We start from the raw sequence: 16,334 nt of genomic DNA, 5'->3' as shown, positions 1-16,334 counted from the left end.
CAAATCTTGTGATGCAAACCTTGCAAGTTTAGGTTAATGGTGCAGGGAGAGATTTTCCTCAAAATTATTTACAAAAATATATCCGCAATTTATGTGTTTTTTAGATGGACAAATATATCTGTGATCCACACACGTGTTTGTCAAATGTAATAAAGGCCTAAACCTAATTAAAAGAAAGTGTCACTTTTTTTTTTTTTTAATCTTGGGTGCATGGATGACAAATGTGTGCATTTATCATAAATGATCATTTGTAATTCTTCAATTCTGCTTGTGAATTCATGAAGCTGTGTTTGTGTGTGCCATTTATTTTTGAGACAAATGTCTCAAGTGCCTCGCGTAACAGGGCAACATTTGGTCTCTGCAAAGTTTAGTCTCCTGATGGCTGTCTTGCATGTATTGGATGTGGGTTGGCTAAGTGACGCGCTAGTCAGAGCTTCGTAGCGAATAAAGAGACGCGGGCCAGTGAGCTAGCGCATCAGTGACGGGGGAGACGCACGCCTGCGAGCAAAACTGCCGCAGTATATACCGTCGAGCCTTGTCACCTCACAGCGAACCAAGAGATCCAAACGTCCCTTTGTGTTAACTTAACTCAATTTTTACCCCTCATCTGCAAGCTTCCAGGAGAGGGAGTGGAGTACGAGCTTTCACTTTTTTTTCTTGGTGTGTGTGTGTGTGTGGGTAAGTTTCATCTTTTGTTCATAAATTGCAACAATAGTACTAAAAGTGAAGGCAATCTGATTGCCACAAATTGCGGTAATTATCACATCTTTACTCATGCACCCGTTTTACAATACAACTATTTACTACAAATGACATTCACCCAGTGCACAAGTTGTGGAAAAAGTACATATTGAAATTTATATTAGCGGCATACCGATATAAATGTAATTTATATAATTAGAATGTTGTCATGTAAGTCTAAGTTCTATGCTTTTTAATACATCTTTGGTTATTATCAGTATTGTGCACACTGCAATTTTTCAGAAAACATAAACCATCATCATATGTGTTTCTATCCTATTGAGTGGGCTCAAGCAACCGTTAGTGATGTCCCACCACACCTGAATTGAAGAGATTTTTTTTCTTTTTCCTGTATTTTCTCTGCAAACATGCTAGTAACATCTATAACCATATAGTACTTGCTTAAACACAATACAGCATTTTAACAACAAAATACAACCCCCAGGAATTACTAGGGTTACAGTGTGCTTGTTTTATAAATTCAATCCATTCCTGCACTTATGTAACGCTTATCTGATTTGATGATTCAGTCACAAACTTTCCCACTTTAATAAATATAGAAAAGGAACAGTGTTAAGATTAAAAAAAAAAGATATTTATCTTCCCTGACTGGGAGCCCAACACCCCTAAACCTTGAACATCATTATTAATTTTTTTGTCTTTTCTGGATGATTTTTAGACTTGATATTCTAGACAAAATTTACTAAATTATCTTATTTATGCTCAATGACCTCCCAACAGAGTCCCGCTTTGATGAGCCAAATTATCAAGCAAAACCACTGCAATTAGCGCAGTATGAATTCAAATTGCAAGAAAAAGGTGAGCCGAAAGAGTAAATTCAAAGTTAACACCTACTGCCTGTAGGCAGCTCTACCTCCTTGCCTACTTTCACTAATTGATGATGCTGCCAGTTTAATGAGGCGTAATTCAATGAAGTCTTCGTGTATTAGTTCAGAGGTCTGTAAGAAAGGTGTTCAGTACCTCTTCTAATAAAGGTCTGATGACAGTGACTGCTGTCCTGAGCATGATGCTGCTTAATGTTTATAACAGGATGTCTGTTACAGTGAGAATTCAGAATACGTCTAGTCGGTAAGAATGGCTATTTGTTTATTGTGATTGGCGGGCAAACAGTTGAGGGTGTTTCCCGCATCTTGCTCGAAGATAATGCCAAACCCCGCGATCCTAGTTTGGATAAGTGGACTGGAAAATGGATAGATAGATATAAATTGGAAGAATACTTTTGACTCAGTGAACTAGAACAGTATTTCTCTACCTTTAAGACAAGTGCACCGTTTACATTAGATAAATGTAAAGCCAAAAATAAATCTCAGCAATTATGAAGACTAAAATAATGATCATATTTTTTCTAATTTAGCTCGGAACCCACGTACCTTATAAGGGTAAGCAGCTTTGAAAAAGGAATGGATTCACCACATGGTTTATCTGATCTGTTACCTGCTCTCATCAACATCCACTTTCCAAAAATGTAGATGCAATTACATAATCTCCCTCAGAATGTTTCCCATAACAAAGGGTCCTCAAATACAATCCGTTGTAATCAGCAGACATTGTGCAATACCTGCCATGTTGTTGCTTGTAAACCCTCAATTCTCCTGCCTATTTAGATTATAAGGTTAGGGTTAAATTACAACCAAAAAGGTCATCTGTGGACTGAAAAAAAGGTCCTTTATTTTAAAATGTACATCAGATGCATATTAATAAAGTAAGTTAACTAGGCGGCATGGTGTCGTAGAGTCTATTCCAGCTATCATCGAGCAGGAGGCAGGGTACACCCAGAACTGGTTGCCAGCCAAACACAGGTCACGTACAGACAAACAACAGTTCTGAGGACCCGGGTTCAAATCCCGGACTTCCCTGTGTGGAGTTTGCATGTTCTCCCCGTGCCTGGGTGTGTTTTTTCTGGGCACTCCCGTTTCCTCCCACATTCAAAAAACATGCATTAATTGGACACGCTAAATTTCCCCTAGGTGTGATTGTGAGTGCGACTGTTATCTATTGTCTCCATTGCTCTGTGACTGGCTGGCAACCAGTTCAGGGTGTAACCTGCCTCATGCCCAATGACTGCTGGGATTTGCTCCAGCATCGCGCGAGCCTCGTGAGGTTATAGCGGCTCAGAAAATGGATGGATGTGTTAACTAACATGTATTATTGTGTTACTATTTTCAAGCAGAAGAGTGGAAAAGTTTCCACATTTGAAACTGAAATTAAATACTTTGTTGAGTGCCATGTCAAGTAATATGGTTTCTGGACAAGGTCAGAAGAAAAAAAACATTATTTGTGTGGATATTTTTTTTTAAGTAATCAACTAAAAAGTAAGAAGGACGACGATATTTATATATATATATATATATTCCATGGGGATTGTGGTTCCAGTCTGGTAAGATTTACATGGAGGTGAGAGGCACCATCTCAATCACCACATGGTTTGTTTGAGGTGCTGAATCTCGCAGCCTTAATTCAAACAGAGGATCCACATGGCTCTTTGGATGTGGAGGCCCCTGATGTGGAGACATTAAAGGGTTAAAGGTGAGGAGAGCTTAAGCAGCAGAGCACTTATATCCTCTAATGACCTTCTAAGTAAAAGTCAATTACTTCTGCGTCATGATCAGAAAGGAACAGACTACAGGGGGCAACTTGAGCTTCAGTGCTCCTCATTACAACTACTTCATCCACTTTAGTGATGAGTGGCATGACCAATGGCTGTAGCTTTTAACGTTATTTATTTCTCTTACAAACAACACATATGTTCAATCTAGTATGAAGCGGCTAGCAAGCAAACATGCATGTTTTTATTTTTCTTAAAAAGAAAGGATATAAATCTCTCCTTAAGCAGCTGCAGCCATAAGATTTTCACAGTGACTGTGATTCATTCAAATCTGTCCAAACAGAACTAGCTTGGGTAGCGAGTTCACCGCCCACCATTTCCCCGCTCTTTATTCTTCTGTGGTATTGTTATTTTGCATACTACTGTATAAATGCAAAGTAAGTTTAAGTCAAAGCTAAACCAATATGTTAAATGAATTCATGTCAAATATATTTCCACCATGACCAATGAAAAACATAAAGATTCTGTTCCGTCATAAATCTCGAAATCTCGTATTACCCCATGTTAATTCCACAAAAACAAAGACAGGCAGACATTCGCCCATTTTGTTGAATGCTCCAGAAGCCATTGGACTTATAAGTGGTGTAGATAATTAAAAGGACTTGCTTTGGATCAAAATTACATTGGGTTAGACTTTTCTATTTATTGATGATCTTTCTCTTTTTCTTAGGCCTCAGCGCTTCTTGATTGCTTGCATTCTGTTTTATGTTGTGTTTCACAAAGTCTTGACTCAGATTGTCGGCTTTCCCCACACGGAAATATTTTGGGTGTTAAATAATCATCCATCCATCCATTTTCTTAGCCGCTTATCCTCACAAGGGTCGCAGAAGTGCTGGAGCCTATCCCAGCTGTCATCGTGCAGGAGGGAGGGTACACCCGGAACTGGTTGCCACCCAATCGCAGGGCACATGGAGACAGACAACAGTCGCACTCACAATCAAACCTAGGGGCCTCACAGTTCTGAGGATCAGGGTTCTATCCCGTTCCTTTTTGTGTGGAGTTTGCATGTTCTCCATGTGGCTGTTTGGGTTTTCTCCGGGAACTCCGGTTTCCTACCAAATCCCCAAAACATACATTAATAAGAGACTCTTAATTGCCCTTGGGCGTGATTGTGAGTGTGACTGTTGGTTGTCTCTATGTGCCCTGCAATTGGCTGACAAACAGTTCAGTGTGTAGCACACCTCCTGCCTGATGATAGCTGGGATAGGCTTCGGCACTCCTGCGACCCTTGTGAGGATAAGCGGTTCAGAAAATGGATGGATGGTTGATCATTATTTAATTACAGGTTTTTAATTTTACTAAATGTATGCACAGTTTTCATGTGCGAACATGATGTCATAGTGATTTACAATAATCCATCCATTTTCTGAGCCGCTTATCCTCATACAGGTTGTGGGAGTGCTGGAGTCAACTCCAGCTATCATCGGGCAGGAGACGGGGTACACCCTGAACTGGTTGCCAGCCAATCACAGGTCACGTAGAGACAAAAACAGATGCACTCACAATCACACCTACAGTACAGGGTACAGTCTCCAATTTATTGGATGTGGGATGTGGGAGGAAACCGAACTGCCCGTAGAAGACTCACGCAGGCACGGTGAGAACGTGCAAACTCCTCGCAGATGGGGCTGGAATTTGAATCCTGGTCCTCAGAATTGAGAGGCCAATGCTCTAACCTGTTGCACTATCATGGCACTGACTTACAATAATACCAAATATAATTTTTAGAAATAAAAACTCAGCTAAATTTTTTCATGAAAAGATGGGCCTCTAATGCTACACTATGTAAATTTAGGTCATTATGGTCATACTGAGAGGGGTGAGTGTTTTGTTAAGTGGGCATATGGTGTGAATGTTATGTTTTTATGACCCTGTTAGAGGCGGCACGGTTGTGCAGCTGGGAACTGTTGGCCTCATAGTTCTGAGGACCCAGTTTCAATCCCTCCCTGTGTTCAGTTTGAATGCTCTCCCCATGCCTGCGTGGGTTTTCTCCAGGCATTTCGGTTTCCTCCCAGATCCTAAAAACATCCAACATTAATTGGACACTCTAAATTGCCCCTTGGTATCATTGTGAGTGCGGCTATTTTTCTCTATGTGGCATGTGATTGGCTGGCAACCAGTTCAGGGTGTACCCTGCCTCCTGCCCAATGACAGCTGGGATAGGCTCCAGCACTCCCGCGACCCTTGTGAGGATCAGCAGCTAAGAAAATGGAAGGCTGGATGGATGGACTCTGTTAGATTAATTTTTTTTCATACATACATAAATACAGTATGATCATACCACACCGTCTTTGGCTAATAGCAGTCGGTTATGCCCCCGTCACACCATGACGTTCTGGTCAGCGTTCTACAGCGTTTGAGGGGTTGTGACAATTGGTAGTCGCCCATGGTTGCCGGGATAGCTCCAGAAGAGCGTTGTTTGAATGCTAGTGAACGTCAATGATCGCTGGGAATCGGCGGAGAATGCCGGTCCGGAAAAAAAGTTTTGAACATGCACAAAAGTTCTCACCAAGACCAGCGTTCATCAACGTTTAATTTTAAACGCTGCAGAACGTTCAAAACGTTCGTGGAACATTTTACTAAGGTTTGCCGAGCGTTGCACGCGTTTGGCTATTATTAGTCAATCGTAACTCAAGCTTTACTTGGTTGTTACTTAATCGTTTGCTTTGCAGTGAACGACTCACTGGCGACCTGTCAACGACCACTGAACAATCCCGTAGCGCACACAGCGTGTAACTAAAAGTCAAACGAACGTCGTTGGGAGTACATTGAGCGTCATTCGTGCGTTTCCCGAACACCTATGCATATGGGTATATAAACTGATGCTTTGTAAGCAAGGTCCATTTAATATTAAGTTACAGTAGAGAGCACCTACTATGGAAGATCCAGAAAGCAAGAGTTGGTTTTCGCGGAAAAACTCCACCAGACTATCCTCAACAGCCCGGTCCAGGATCCTGCAATCCTTCCTCTGCTTCTTTTGTCTCTTTGTCGGACCGTCCTCACTGGGGTTTGCAAGGTGTTTAGGGTCCCCAGGGGGTGTCACATGGTGCGTGACTTTGCGGACTTGCTCTTCCTCCTGCTGTTGTTTTTCCTCCAATCACATTGCTCGTGATGAAAGAGGCTTAGCTTTCTTACTAGCTGCGCTAGTTGCTGAAGTCCGCGCCCTAACTTTTTTTCTTCTTGGCGGCATGATGCTCACTGTTCTAACTCACGACAACTGAAGTGACTATGAACTTTCCAACGTTTTAGTGCCGGTTCCACTGTAAAAATTACACGCCAGCAAAACCCTTTTCTGTCGTTATTCACCCATTGGTCACACGCTCAACACGCTCGTCTTACATTGACAAATCGCTTGTCGCGCCCCAATGACGCGTTTGCACACGCTAATGGTTTTTAGGGCTATCTTATTTGGTCGCTGTTACACGCTTTTCGTGCGTTAGACACACGTTAAGTCATGCGTTAGACATATGTTAATCACAGGCCAGATGTGTCATCCGCGTTTGAGAACGCTGAAAAATAGAACGATTGAAATGTTCAGAGGACGTTGACCAGAACGTCATGGTGTGACGGAGCCATTATGTAGTTTTTCACACAGCTTATGTTTGTGTGAAGGTCACATGGTGTTTGTGTCTTCCTCCTTTCAACTAAATCAGCTGGGTTTATTGTTCGCTTCTGAGATGATCCATTCCAGGATCGGTCAATATAAAGTGGCTGGATGGATGTGCACATTTATTAAACTTTGCAGGAAACAAAAGTGGAATGTGTTTGTAGTAGTTCCCAGCAGCACTTTACAACATTAAAAAAATAATTATAATGTAATTCAAATATTTTTTTAATATTTGTTGTTAAAGAGTTTCATTTGGATTTTAGAAAGCTAAAACATTAAGATATTTTATTTATGAAGACTGGGCATTACCTTCCAATTGCTTTGAGTGAACAGTTCAAATGGAGCTGGGAGCTTCTACGCTCGCTGTCCATCATTGCTGACTAGAACAAAGACATTGTTGTCTTAAATTATCAAACCTGATTTAACAGTTCACAGACTCCTGCAGAATGCTGCCATTCTCTTACACCACCTTCAACAGCTCCAGGCATGTTGCTGGCAACAGGAAACACACATATATGCACTTCTCACTTTCTTTCTGACACATCCATTTATGTCTTTATGCTGCCAATTGTTAGTCACTCCCTTTCTTTGACACATTTATCTCACGCATACACCCTCATTTGTCATTGTGCTTTGTAGCAGATTCATTTCTTGCACAGTTTTTAAATAACAAATACCTCACAGTAGCAAAGTGATTTACAGGCTTGTAATGTACTGTCGTGGCTCCCCAAAACATTAATGGAAATGTGTAAGTCGGGGGTGATTCTAGGGTTAGTTGTTTAGGATTTATTTTAGGGGCGCTTCAGTATCCCCCAAAATGGAAACGAAGGCCTATGCCAGTAAGCATGCTGTTCAGTCGTTCCTTTTCTTCATTGTTATCACATGTTCATGAAGCGATATGGTGACTGAATGGTTTGTACCTCTGCCTCACAGTTCTAAGGACAGGAGTTTGACTCCCAGCCCTGCCTGTGTGAAGTTTGCATGTTCTCCCCTTGCCTGTGTGGGGTTATCTAGGTACTCCTGTTTGCTCCCACATGCCAAAACCATTAGTGGTAGGATGATTGAAGACTTTAAATTGCGCAGAGCTGTGGATGGGAGTGTTAATATCTGCCTTGCGATTGGCTGGCAACCACTAATTTCCCTCAATCGAATTCAAACAGAGGACATTGGTACTGTCCAATGACCTGAAACATTTGTTTTCTATAGCTAGAATAAAAAATGTCAGTTAACACTTACCTAACAACATAAACTGTGACCTACAATTAAATGCACCAAAAATGAGGACTGGTAATGATCACAATCAGAATCAACTTTAATGGCCAAGTATGTAACAACACACAAGGAATTTGTCTTCGGCAGTCGGTGCCGGCCTGGTACGACATTCAGAACAAAGACAAACAAACTAACAAGAACAAAGAACAATAGACATTCAATTAATGGGAAGTATTCCTGATAAGAGTCACAGATGTGCAAGGTGTCTTCTTCATTTAGAGAAGTTAAAAGTGCGTCAATGCCCTCATTATGTTATCTTATACAGAGTGTTCTTACTGTTCGCGGTTCACCATTATAGACCAGTGACAATTGTGCAAAGGGAGCAGTATAAAGTGACAAATTGGGCGGTCTACAGTATATATTATTAATACTAATACTGATGGGACCACCAGGTTGTGAGTGTATGTCCCAACAACGGCGCAAGGCAGAAAATAGTAAAGGTGGTGTCCCCCATCCTCACGTCCTGTGTCCTGCTCGTCAGGAAGTTGTAGATCCACTGGAAAATGGCATGCGAGACGCTGACCTGAAGAATCTCGGAGAAGAGGAGTTCAGGGATGATGGTGTGAAACACATAGCTGAAGTCCATGAACAGGATCCTCGTCTATGTTCCCTCACCATCAAGATGTTCAAGGATGAAGTGCAAACCCACGTTGATGGCATCATCTGCAGAACTGTTAGCTCGATAGGCAAATTGCAGTCAGTTCAGCTGGGGACCTGTGATGCTCTTGAGGTACAGTAGTCCAGCACAAGGCGTTCAAAGGACTTCATGACCACACATGTCAAACCAACAGGCCTGTAGTCACTAAGAGCACTGAGACTGCTGCTTTTTTTTTGGGGGGGGGGACTTGTAGGATGGTGGTTGAAGCAGGTTAGTGCTTCACACAGTTCTAGAGACCTGTTGACGATGTTTGTGAAGACAGGAGCAAGTTGGTCTACGCAGACTTTGATGCAGGATGAGGACACAAGGTCTGGGACCGCCGCTTTGTTATTTTGTTGTTCGAAGAGCTGCCTCACATACCTTTCATGGATGTTAAATGGTGGAGTTGGAGATATTGAAATGGATGTTGGTGCGACTTGGTGGGTGTGTGGACTGAAAGTCCTATTTTCCAAACTGCACTGAAAGCTATTGAGATTGTTGGCTGGTCCCCTTTTGTTGTCTACTGGGGGGAGTGTCGCTTGTCATTCATAACCAATTGTAATCCACAGTAGAATGATTTGGAGTCATTTGCAGCAGGATGTTTTTCCAGTTTAGCTGCATAACCCTCTCTGCAATATTAATTTCTTGAGTCAGCTGGTTTCTAGTGCGATTGTAGCGGGCCCTATCCTCACTACGATATGCAACCTTTTTAGCCTGGCGGAGTTGACTTTGCAAAATGTTTTGTTGGTACACATCCTCCTCACAGAAACTAACATACGTAGTAACAATATACGTGAATTTATCAAGGCTAATCGCTGAATTTTCAAACACTTGAAGTTCAAATTTTGCGTCGTAGGTCCACTTTTGAATTGATTTTACCAAAGGCTTCACACACTTAAGTGCTTGCCTGTATGTAGGTATTAAGTAGAGTAAGCAGTGATCAGAGGAGCCCGTCTGTATGTTGGTATTGAATGGTTGAAGTCCATAAATTTGCCACATATTATGGGTTCAGCCAGGCATTTATGCCAAATTCGATGTGTAGGTAGAGCACTTTGAGCCCATTTTGGGTAAGCCAGGATACACTGATCGAGTAAACAATTTTGAGGCAATGGGGTTGTTGGGCGGGGGAGGAGGGGTATTTTTGTTATGAAAACATTATGTATTGAAGTGCTGTTGTTTTATATTTTACTAGGTTTAAATAGAACATACAGTTGTTTTTATCTTTCAAATTTCTGGGATACATTTACAGTGTACCCCCCAAAAATGGCCGAGAAATGCCCATGATACTAGCACTGTGGAAGTTGTTTTTCCAACACACAAATAAATAATACTATAGGATCTGCTATCATTGAGGACTGCATTAACAAGATTCTTTTCAGGTAATACTTTTGACGAAAAGCTTTTCTGCTATGTAGCTAAACTCATTTTTCACATGCAGTGTGAAAGAGCAGTGTGAATGTGTGAATAACGTCATCAACACAAAAAGTTGGATCCTTATTAGCCCCAGATAGGGGTGTGCATTTTGATATCCCACTACTCATTTTAGATTGGAGGGGGAAAGGGTACCACTGTACCACTACGCAACATACCAAGCAATTTGGCCCTTCAATCACCCTGAGGGAATTTGTTTGATTCCAGTTTTGTTTGGAACTAAAATCCATTATTCATTGTCCACAAGATGTGCTGGAGGCAGATCATTATTTTGAGGAGGACATTTAATATCACTCTAAATGAGACAGACCTTATAGTATATACTCCCCTAAAATATTGGAACAGGGAGGCTAATTCTTACTAACATTTGGTGTAACATTTTAATAGTTCCTGTAATCTAGATTGGAGCATGTGAGTGATGTATGTTTTGTTGTCAAGGTGTGACCTTTTAGATTATTTAAGCATTATATGGCACTGCAGGTGGCATGATGGTGCAACTGGTTAGACCACTGGCCTCACAGTTTTGAGGACGGGGGTTTAAATCGGAGCCCCACCTGTGTGAACTTTGCTTGTTCTCCCTGTCTCTGCATGGGTTTTCTCCGGGCACTCCGGTTTCCTCCCACATCCCCAAAACATGCATTAATTTGAGACTCTAAATTGGCCTTAGGTATGATTGGCAATTTGACTGTTGGCAGTCTCCACGTGTCCTGTGATTGGCTGTCAACCAGTTCAGGGTGTACCCTGCCTCCTGTCCGATGATAGCTGGAATAGGTGCCAGCACTACTGCAACCCTTGACAGGATAAGCAGCTCTTAAAATGAATGAATGAATAAATGGCACTGCACTTCTATACTTAGTTTTCAAGTTGGGCTGTTCCAACTAGACTAGATTTACATTTGTTTGTACATTTATAGTTAGAGTTTTGTTGTTCCTATGTTATGCTTATAAATAGATGTAATTTTACAGTGGTCTCTTTTTTTCCAGCACTCTGTATATAAATACAGATGTTTGCATGCAGTGTTGGCTGTAAAGTTTTGACAGTATTTGGAAGGAAAGACTCTACTGGACACATTAAGTAGATAGGAATCAAAAGAACTTGACCTCATCTCCCAATGTTTTCTGTCTGTTCTAGACATCTCATCAGAATTCTTGTTTCAGCCATGGGCAGCAAGACTCTACCAGCTCCAGTTCCTCTCCACCCATCACTCCAGTTGGCTAACTACTCGCTTCTCCAGAGCTCCACAGGGCTTCAGCTCCCAACGGATCACTTCCACAGCATCTATAGCTTCAGTGCCTTGCATGCCATTCAGCTTCACCAATGGACTCCGGGATTTCTGCCTGTGGCCCTGCCTCGTTGCACTATCTCAAAACTGCCTTTGCAATTCTCTTCTATGGCCTCCTTCCCTATAGTCCATCACCACCTGCAGCCCAAGCAGGACTCAGCAGGTCAGATGCAGACCTCAAAGAACAAGCCTCGCTTTGACTTTGCCAACCTGGCAACAGCTGCCACCCAAGAGGATCATCTAAAGGCAGACGACCTGAGCGTGTCCGGGGTTGCTACCGCGGTGTCATCTCACCATTCTGATACAACTGCCCTTGGGTGCCTCCTGGATGTGACGAAGCTCTCTTATTCAGAGCGCAAGTCCACTCGAGGCCGGTTGCCCTCAAAAACCAAAAAAGAATTTGTCTGCAAGTTCTGTGGCCGCCATTTTACAAAATCCTACAATCTGTTAATCCATGAAAGGACGCACACAGATGAAAGGCCATACACGTGTGACATCTGTCACAAAGCATTTAGAAGGCAAGACCACCTCCGAGACCACAGGTGAGAACATTGAGGTGAAACCTGTTTTGTCAAATACCGGTCCTTTAAGTTTGACTATAAGTAATATCTTCCGAATTTGAACCTTCACTGTTAAGCAGCACATTAGAAGAGTCTTCAAGCTCCATTCCTCAACAGGTTGTCGCAGCAGGACATGTTTGGGCACAGTATGAAGAAACATGACACCCAGCCTTAAGCATAATATGAATTTCAAGACTGGCACATGTAGGAATCTATATACAAATGGTCAAATGAATAAGACAAGTAAACATTCTTTGTTGTAATTTGCTATTCAAAAATTTCAAGTGTAATGAGAATACATTTTTGAATGTTAAAATTCTGATGTGGCCATACTCTTGATTTAGAGTCTAATTTGGTAGCACTTCACTTCTTGCCATCATTTTTGTATTGGAAATAATTTGACAAGTAACAGCAGGTTGATGGGCTCAGACCAGAATGGAAAATATTCAGTGGGGAGAGCATGTTTCAAGATATCTTAGGTGTGGTGTTTGTGGTTATTTACCACAATGGCACTGATACTAAAATCTAAATACCAGCAACGGGAAGTGTATGTCCAACCACATTTGTTTACGTAACATTCTTGGCAAAGTTGAGAATGTCCAATCAAACTACATGCATCTTTGAATTATGCTGAAATATTTAAATAAAATGGGTCAAATTGGCGGCACGGTGGCTCAGCTATAAAGCGTTGTGAGGTCCCGGGTACGATCCCGGACAAGCCTGTGTGGACTTTGCATGTTCTCTCCGTGCCTGCGTGGATTATGTCCGAGCACTCCAGTTTCGTCCCACATCCCAAAAACGTTAACTAGACACTCTAAATTGCTCCTCGGTGTGATTGTGAGTGCGGCTGTTTGTCTCGTTGTTCCCTGTGAGTGGCTGGCAACCACTTCAGGGTGTACCCCGCCTCTTGCCAGTTGACGACTGGAATAGGCTCCAGCACTCCTCGTGACCCTTGTGAGGATAAGTGGCTAAGAAAATGGATGGATGGAAGGTTTAAATTTCTGAGGAAGCATATATGATTAATTTATTTACCTGGGTAACAGTGGCTGGCAGTGCACTGATTAAAAATCCGAATACATGTAGATGACTAGAAAATGCTTACTCACTCTTGTGTCATTTGCACACAATTTCCACGTGAACAATATCTCTTGCGGAGTTACAAATGGATACAGTATTATCATGTGAATAAGGGTGTGCATGCATGTGTATGGGATGTATGACGTGAGTGCATGTTTTTTAGTTGTTGTGACTCACCCTAATTGTTCTGCTGTCAGAAGCCCAAAATTATGTTTCCCATAGTTCAAAACTGTATTGTAAATTTAGATCAAAACAAATACATTTTTGGATGAGGATATTAGCAAAAACAATTAAAATTAATGTTTCTATGGGTGTGTGTATATTCATCCATCCATCCATCCTGGGAGTGCCCATCCCAGCTGTCAACAGGGAGGAGGCACACACACTCTTCCACCCCCCCAAAAAAAAACATGTATGGGAAGTTAATTAAATACTGTAAATTGCTCGTAACTGTGAATGTGAGTGCAAATCGTTTGTTTATATGTCCCCTTCCATTGGGTAGTGAATAGTTCAGGGTGTATACCCTGTCCCTCGCCAAGTGTTAGCTGGGATAGGCTCCAGCATGTCGTGACCCTAATGAGGATAAGCAGTACGAGAAATTAATGAATTTATATTTGTCCAGGGGCAGGACGGTGGATCACCTGGAAGCGTTGGCCTCACAGTTCTGAGGTCCCGGGTTTGATCCCGGGCCCGCCTGTGTGGAGTTTCCATGTTCTCCCTGTACCTGCATGGGTTTTCTCCAGGCACTCCGTTTCTGCCCACATTCCAAAAACATGCAACATTAATTGGATACTCTAAATTGCCCCTAGGTGTGATTGTGAGTGTGACTGTTGTCTATCTCAATGTGCCTTGTGATTGCCTGGCAACCAGTTCAGGGTGTACCTTGCCTCCTGCCCATTGACAGCTGGGATAGGCTCCAGCACTCCCGTGACCTTCGTGAGGATCAGCGGCTAAGAAAATAGTTGGATGGATATTTGTACCGGCGGAACAGTGGAGCAGCTGATTGAGCATTGGGCTCAGAGTTCTAAGGACCGGGTTTCAAATCCCGGCCTCCCCTTGTCTGAAGTTTGCATGTCCTCTCCGTGGGTTTTCTCAGGGCACTCTGGTCTCCTCCCACATCCCCAAAACATGCATTAATTGCAGACTCCAAATTGCCCCGAGATGTGATTGTGAGTGGGTCTGTTGTCTGTCTCTCTCAATGTGCCCTGCGATTAGCTGGTAACCAGTGCAAGATGTATGATGCCTCCTCCCCGGTGACAGCTGGGATAGGTTCCAGCACTCCTGTGACCCTTATGAGGATAGGTGGTTAAGAAAGTGGATGGATGGATATTTGAACACTTTTTTTCTAGCAGCTGCATGTATTTAAAAAATAAAAATGAAACACACAAAAACAAATTAAAATGATAAAATAAAGCAGAATACCTGTAGAAATCTCTCACAGAAAAACACAAAGAAGATGGAGATTAGAATCAATCGATCAATCAAAATGAAACCGTCTCAAACGTTTTGTGTATAGGGTTTTTTGGCTCACAGCAGGAGACATAATAAGGCTATGGTACTATATGAAAATGTAACAGTTTTTCTTGGTGTTTATCGGGATGACATCTGGCCTAGTTACTTTAAAAAAAAAATACAAAATTATCGCACATGACCCTGAAATTGATAAGGCATTGAAACATATTAGAGGGTTGATTGAAGCGGAGTTTGGTGTGAAATGACTAACAAAGCAGTTTTTACTCATTGTTCAAACTGAACTGCTTTTTTTCCCATTTTACAGGTACATTCATTCCAAAGAAAAGCCCTTCAAATGTCAAGAGTGTGGCAAAGGCTTCTGTCAGTCCAGGACTCTGGCTGTCCACAAAACATTACACATGCAAGTCAAGGAACTCAAGCCAGCCAAGATTAAGTGATTCACTTTAATTCAATCCAAAGGACACGGTAAACAGGAGCTGTACTGTTCAGTATGACCAACTACAATAATAATAAATGAACAACCAAAGACATTAAAAAAAAAAAAAAAGTTGGTGTTTTGAGACCCTCCAATCTCATCCACCTCTGTGGGAACGCTGCTCAAGGATGAACATTTTCACCAGCAAATTCTTAAAAGATGCAGAAATAAGACTTTGTGAAGAAAAGAATGAATTGTTATTAGTTTTCTTTACAGAGACCCCACTGGTTATCTGGAATGTGAAAGAGCAATATAAAAGAAAAAACAAATACTGTGGTTGCTCATTCCAAAGACTGCACTGCAGAAACTTGTAGTCCAAAGACAAGATCCCACAAATATTCTGTAAGTGAGGGGAAAAAAAGCCATCCTAGTTAAAGATATTTCCTCCTTTTCCTCAATTTGGACAAATCATGTCATTTTTGTACAGATGAATAATATCATAAACGTATTTTTGCACTTTAATTTCATTATTGATTATTTTCGTATGTATCACTGGATCTTATTTCACAACAAATAATCATTTTTGAATAAAATGTTTTACTGGAACTGGGTGTGTCTAATTTTTTCTGACATACTGTATATCAGTGATAAACACCCATCCATCCATCCATCCATCCATCCATCCATCCATCCATCCATCCATCCATCCATCCATCCATCCATCCATCCATCCATCCATCCATCCATCCATCCATCCATCCATCCATCCATCCATCCATTTTCTTCACCACTTATCGTCACTAGGATCATGGGGAGTGCTGGAGCTTATCCCAGCTCTCAATGGGCAGGCGGGGGGGGGGTACACCCTGAACTGGTTGCCAGCCAATCGCAGGGCACATAGAGACAGACAGCCGAACTCACAATCACACCTTAGGGCAATTTAGAGTCTTCAATAAATGTTGCATGTTTTTGGGATGTGGGAGGAAACCGGAGTGCCTGGAGAAAACCCACGCAGGCATGGGGAGAACATGCAAACTCCACACAGGCGACTCCGGGATTGAACCCAGGATCTCAGAACCATGAGGCCAACGCTTTCCAGCTGATCCAACGTGCTGCCGGAGTGATTAATCATAAATATCAAATAATAAATAAAATAAATAAATATAAAACATATATATTATTAATACTAATACTGATTGGACCAGCAGGATGG

The 16,334-nt window shown here is 41.9% G+C and overlaps 1 protein-coding gene across 1 annotated transcript; it reads left to right on the top strand.

The window, feature by feature from the left end:
• The first annotated feature begins 497 nt into the window (after window positions 1–497).
• On the top strand, window positions 498–15,727 carry osr1 (odd-skipped related transcription factor 1). The gene is made up of 3 exons (XM_061844111.1): window positions 498–678; window positions 11,446–12,138; window positions 15,011–15,727. The coding sequence occupies exons 2-3, from the start codon at window positions 11,474–11,476 to the stop codon at window positions 15,141–15,143; spliced, it is 798 nt and encodes a 265-aa protein (XP_061700095.1). The 5' UTR covers window positions 498–678; window positions 11,446–11,473; the 3' UTR covers window positions 15,144–15,727.
• The last annotated feature ends 607 nt before the right edge of the window (window positions 15,728–16,334 follow it).

This window comes from Syngnathoides biaculeatus, chromosome 15 (assembly GCF_019802595.1).
Source record: "Syngnathoides biaculeatus isolate LvHL_M chromosome 15, ASM1980259v1, whole genome shotgun sequence".
Taxonomy (NCBI): Eukaryota; Metazoa; Chordata; class Actinopteri; order Syngnathiformes; family Syngnathidae; genus Syngnathoides; species Syngnathoides biaculeatus.
Note: the sequence above shows the minus strand (reverse complement) of the source record. Positions and strands in the feature narration are given on the sequence as shown.

Coding starts and splice junctions, on each gene's coding strand:
- osr1 (XM_061844111.1), top strand. CDS start 11,474: ATGGGCAGCAAGACTCTACCAGCTCCAGTTCCTCTCCACCCATCACTC. Junction 12,139..15,010: donor GACCACCTCCGAGACCACAG/GTGAGAACATTG, acceptor CCCATTTTACAG/GTACATTCATTCCAAAGAAA.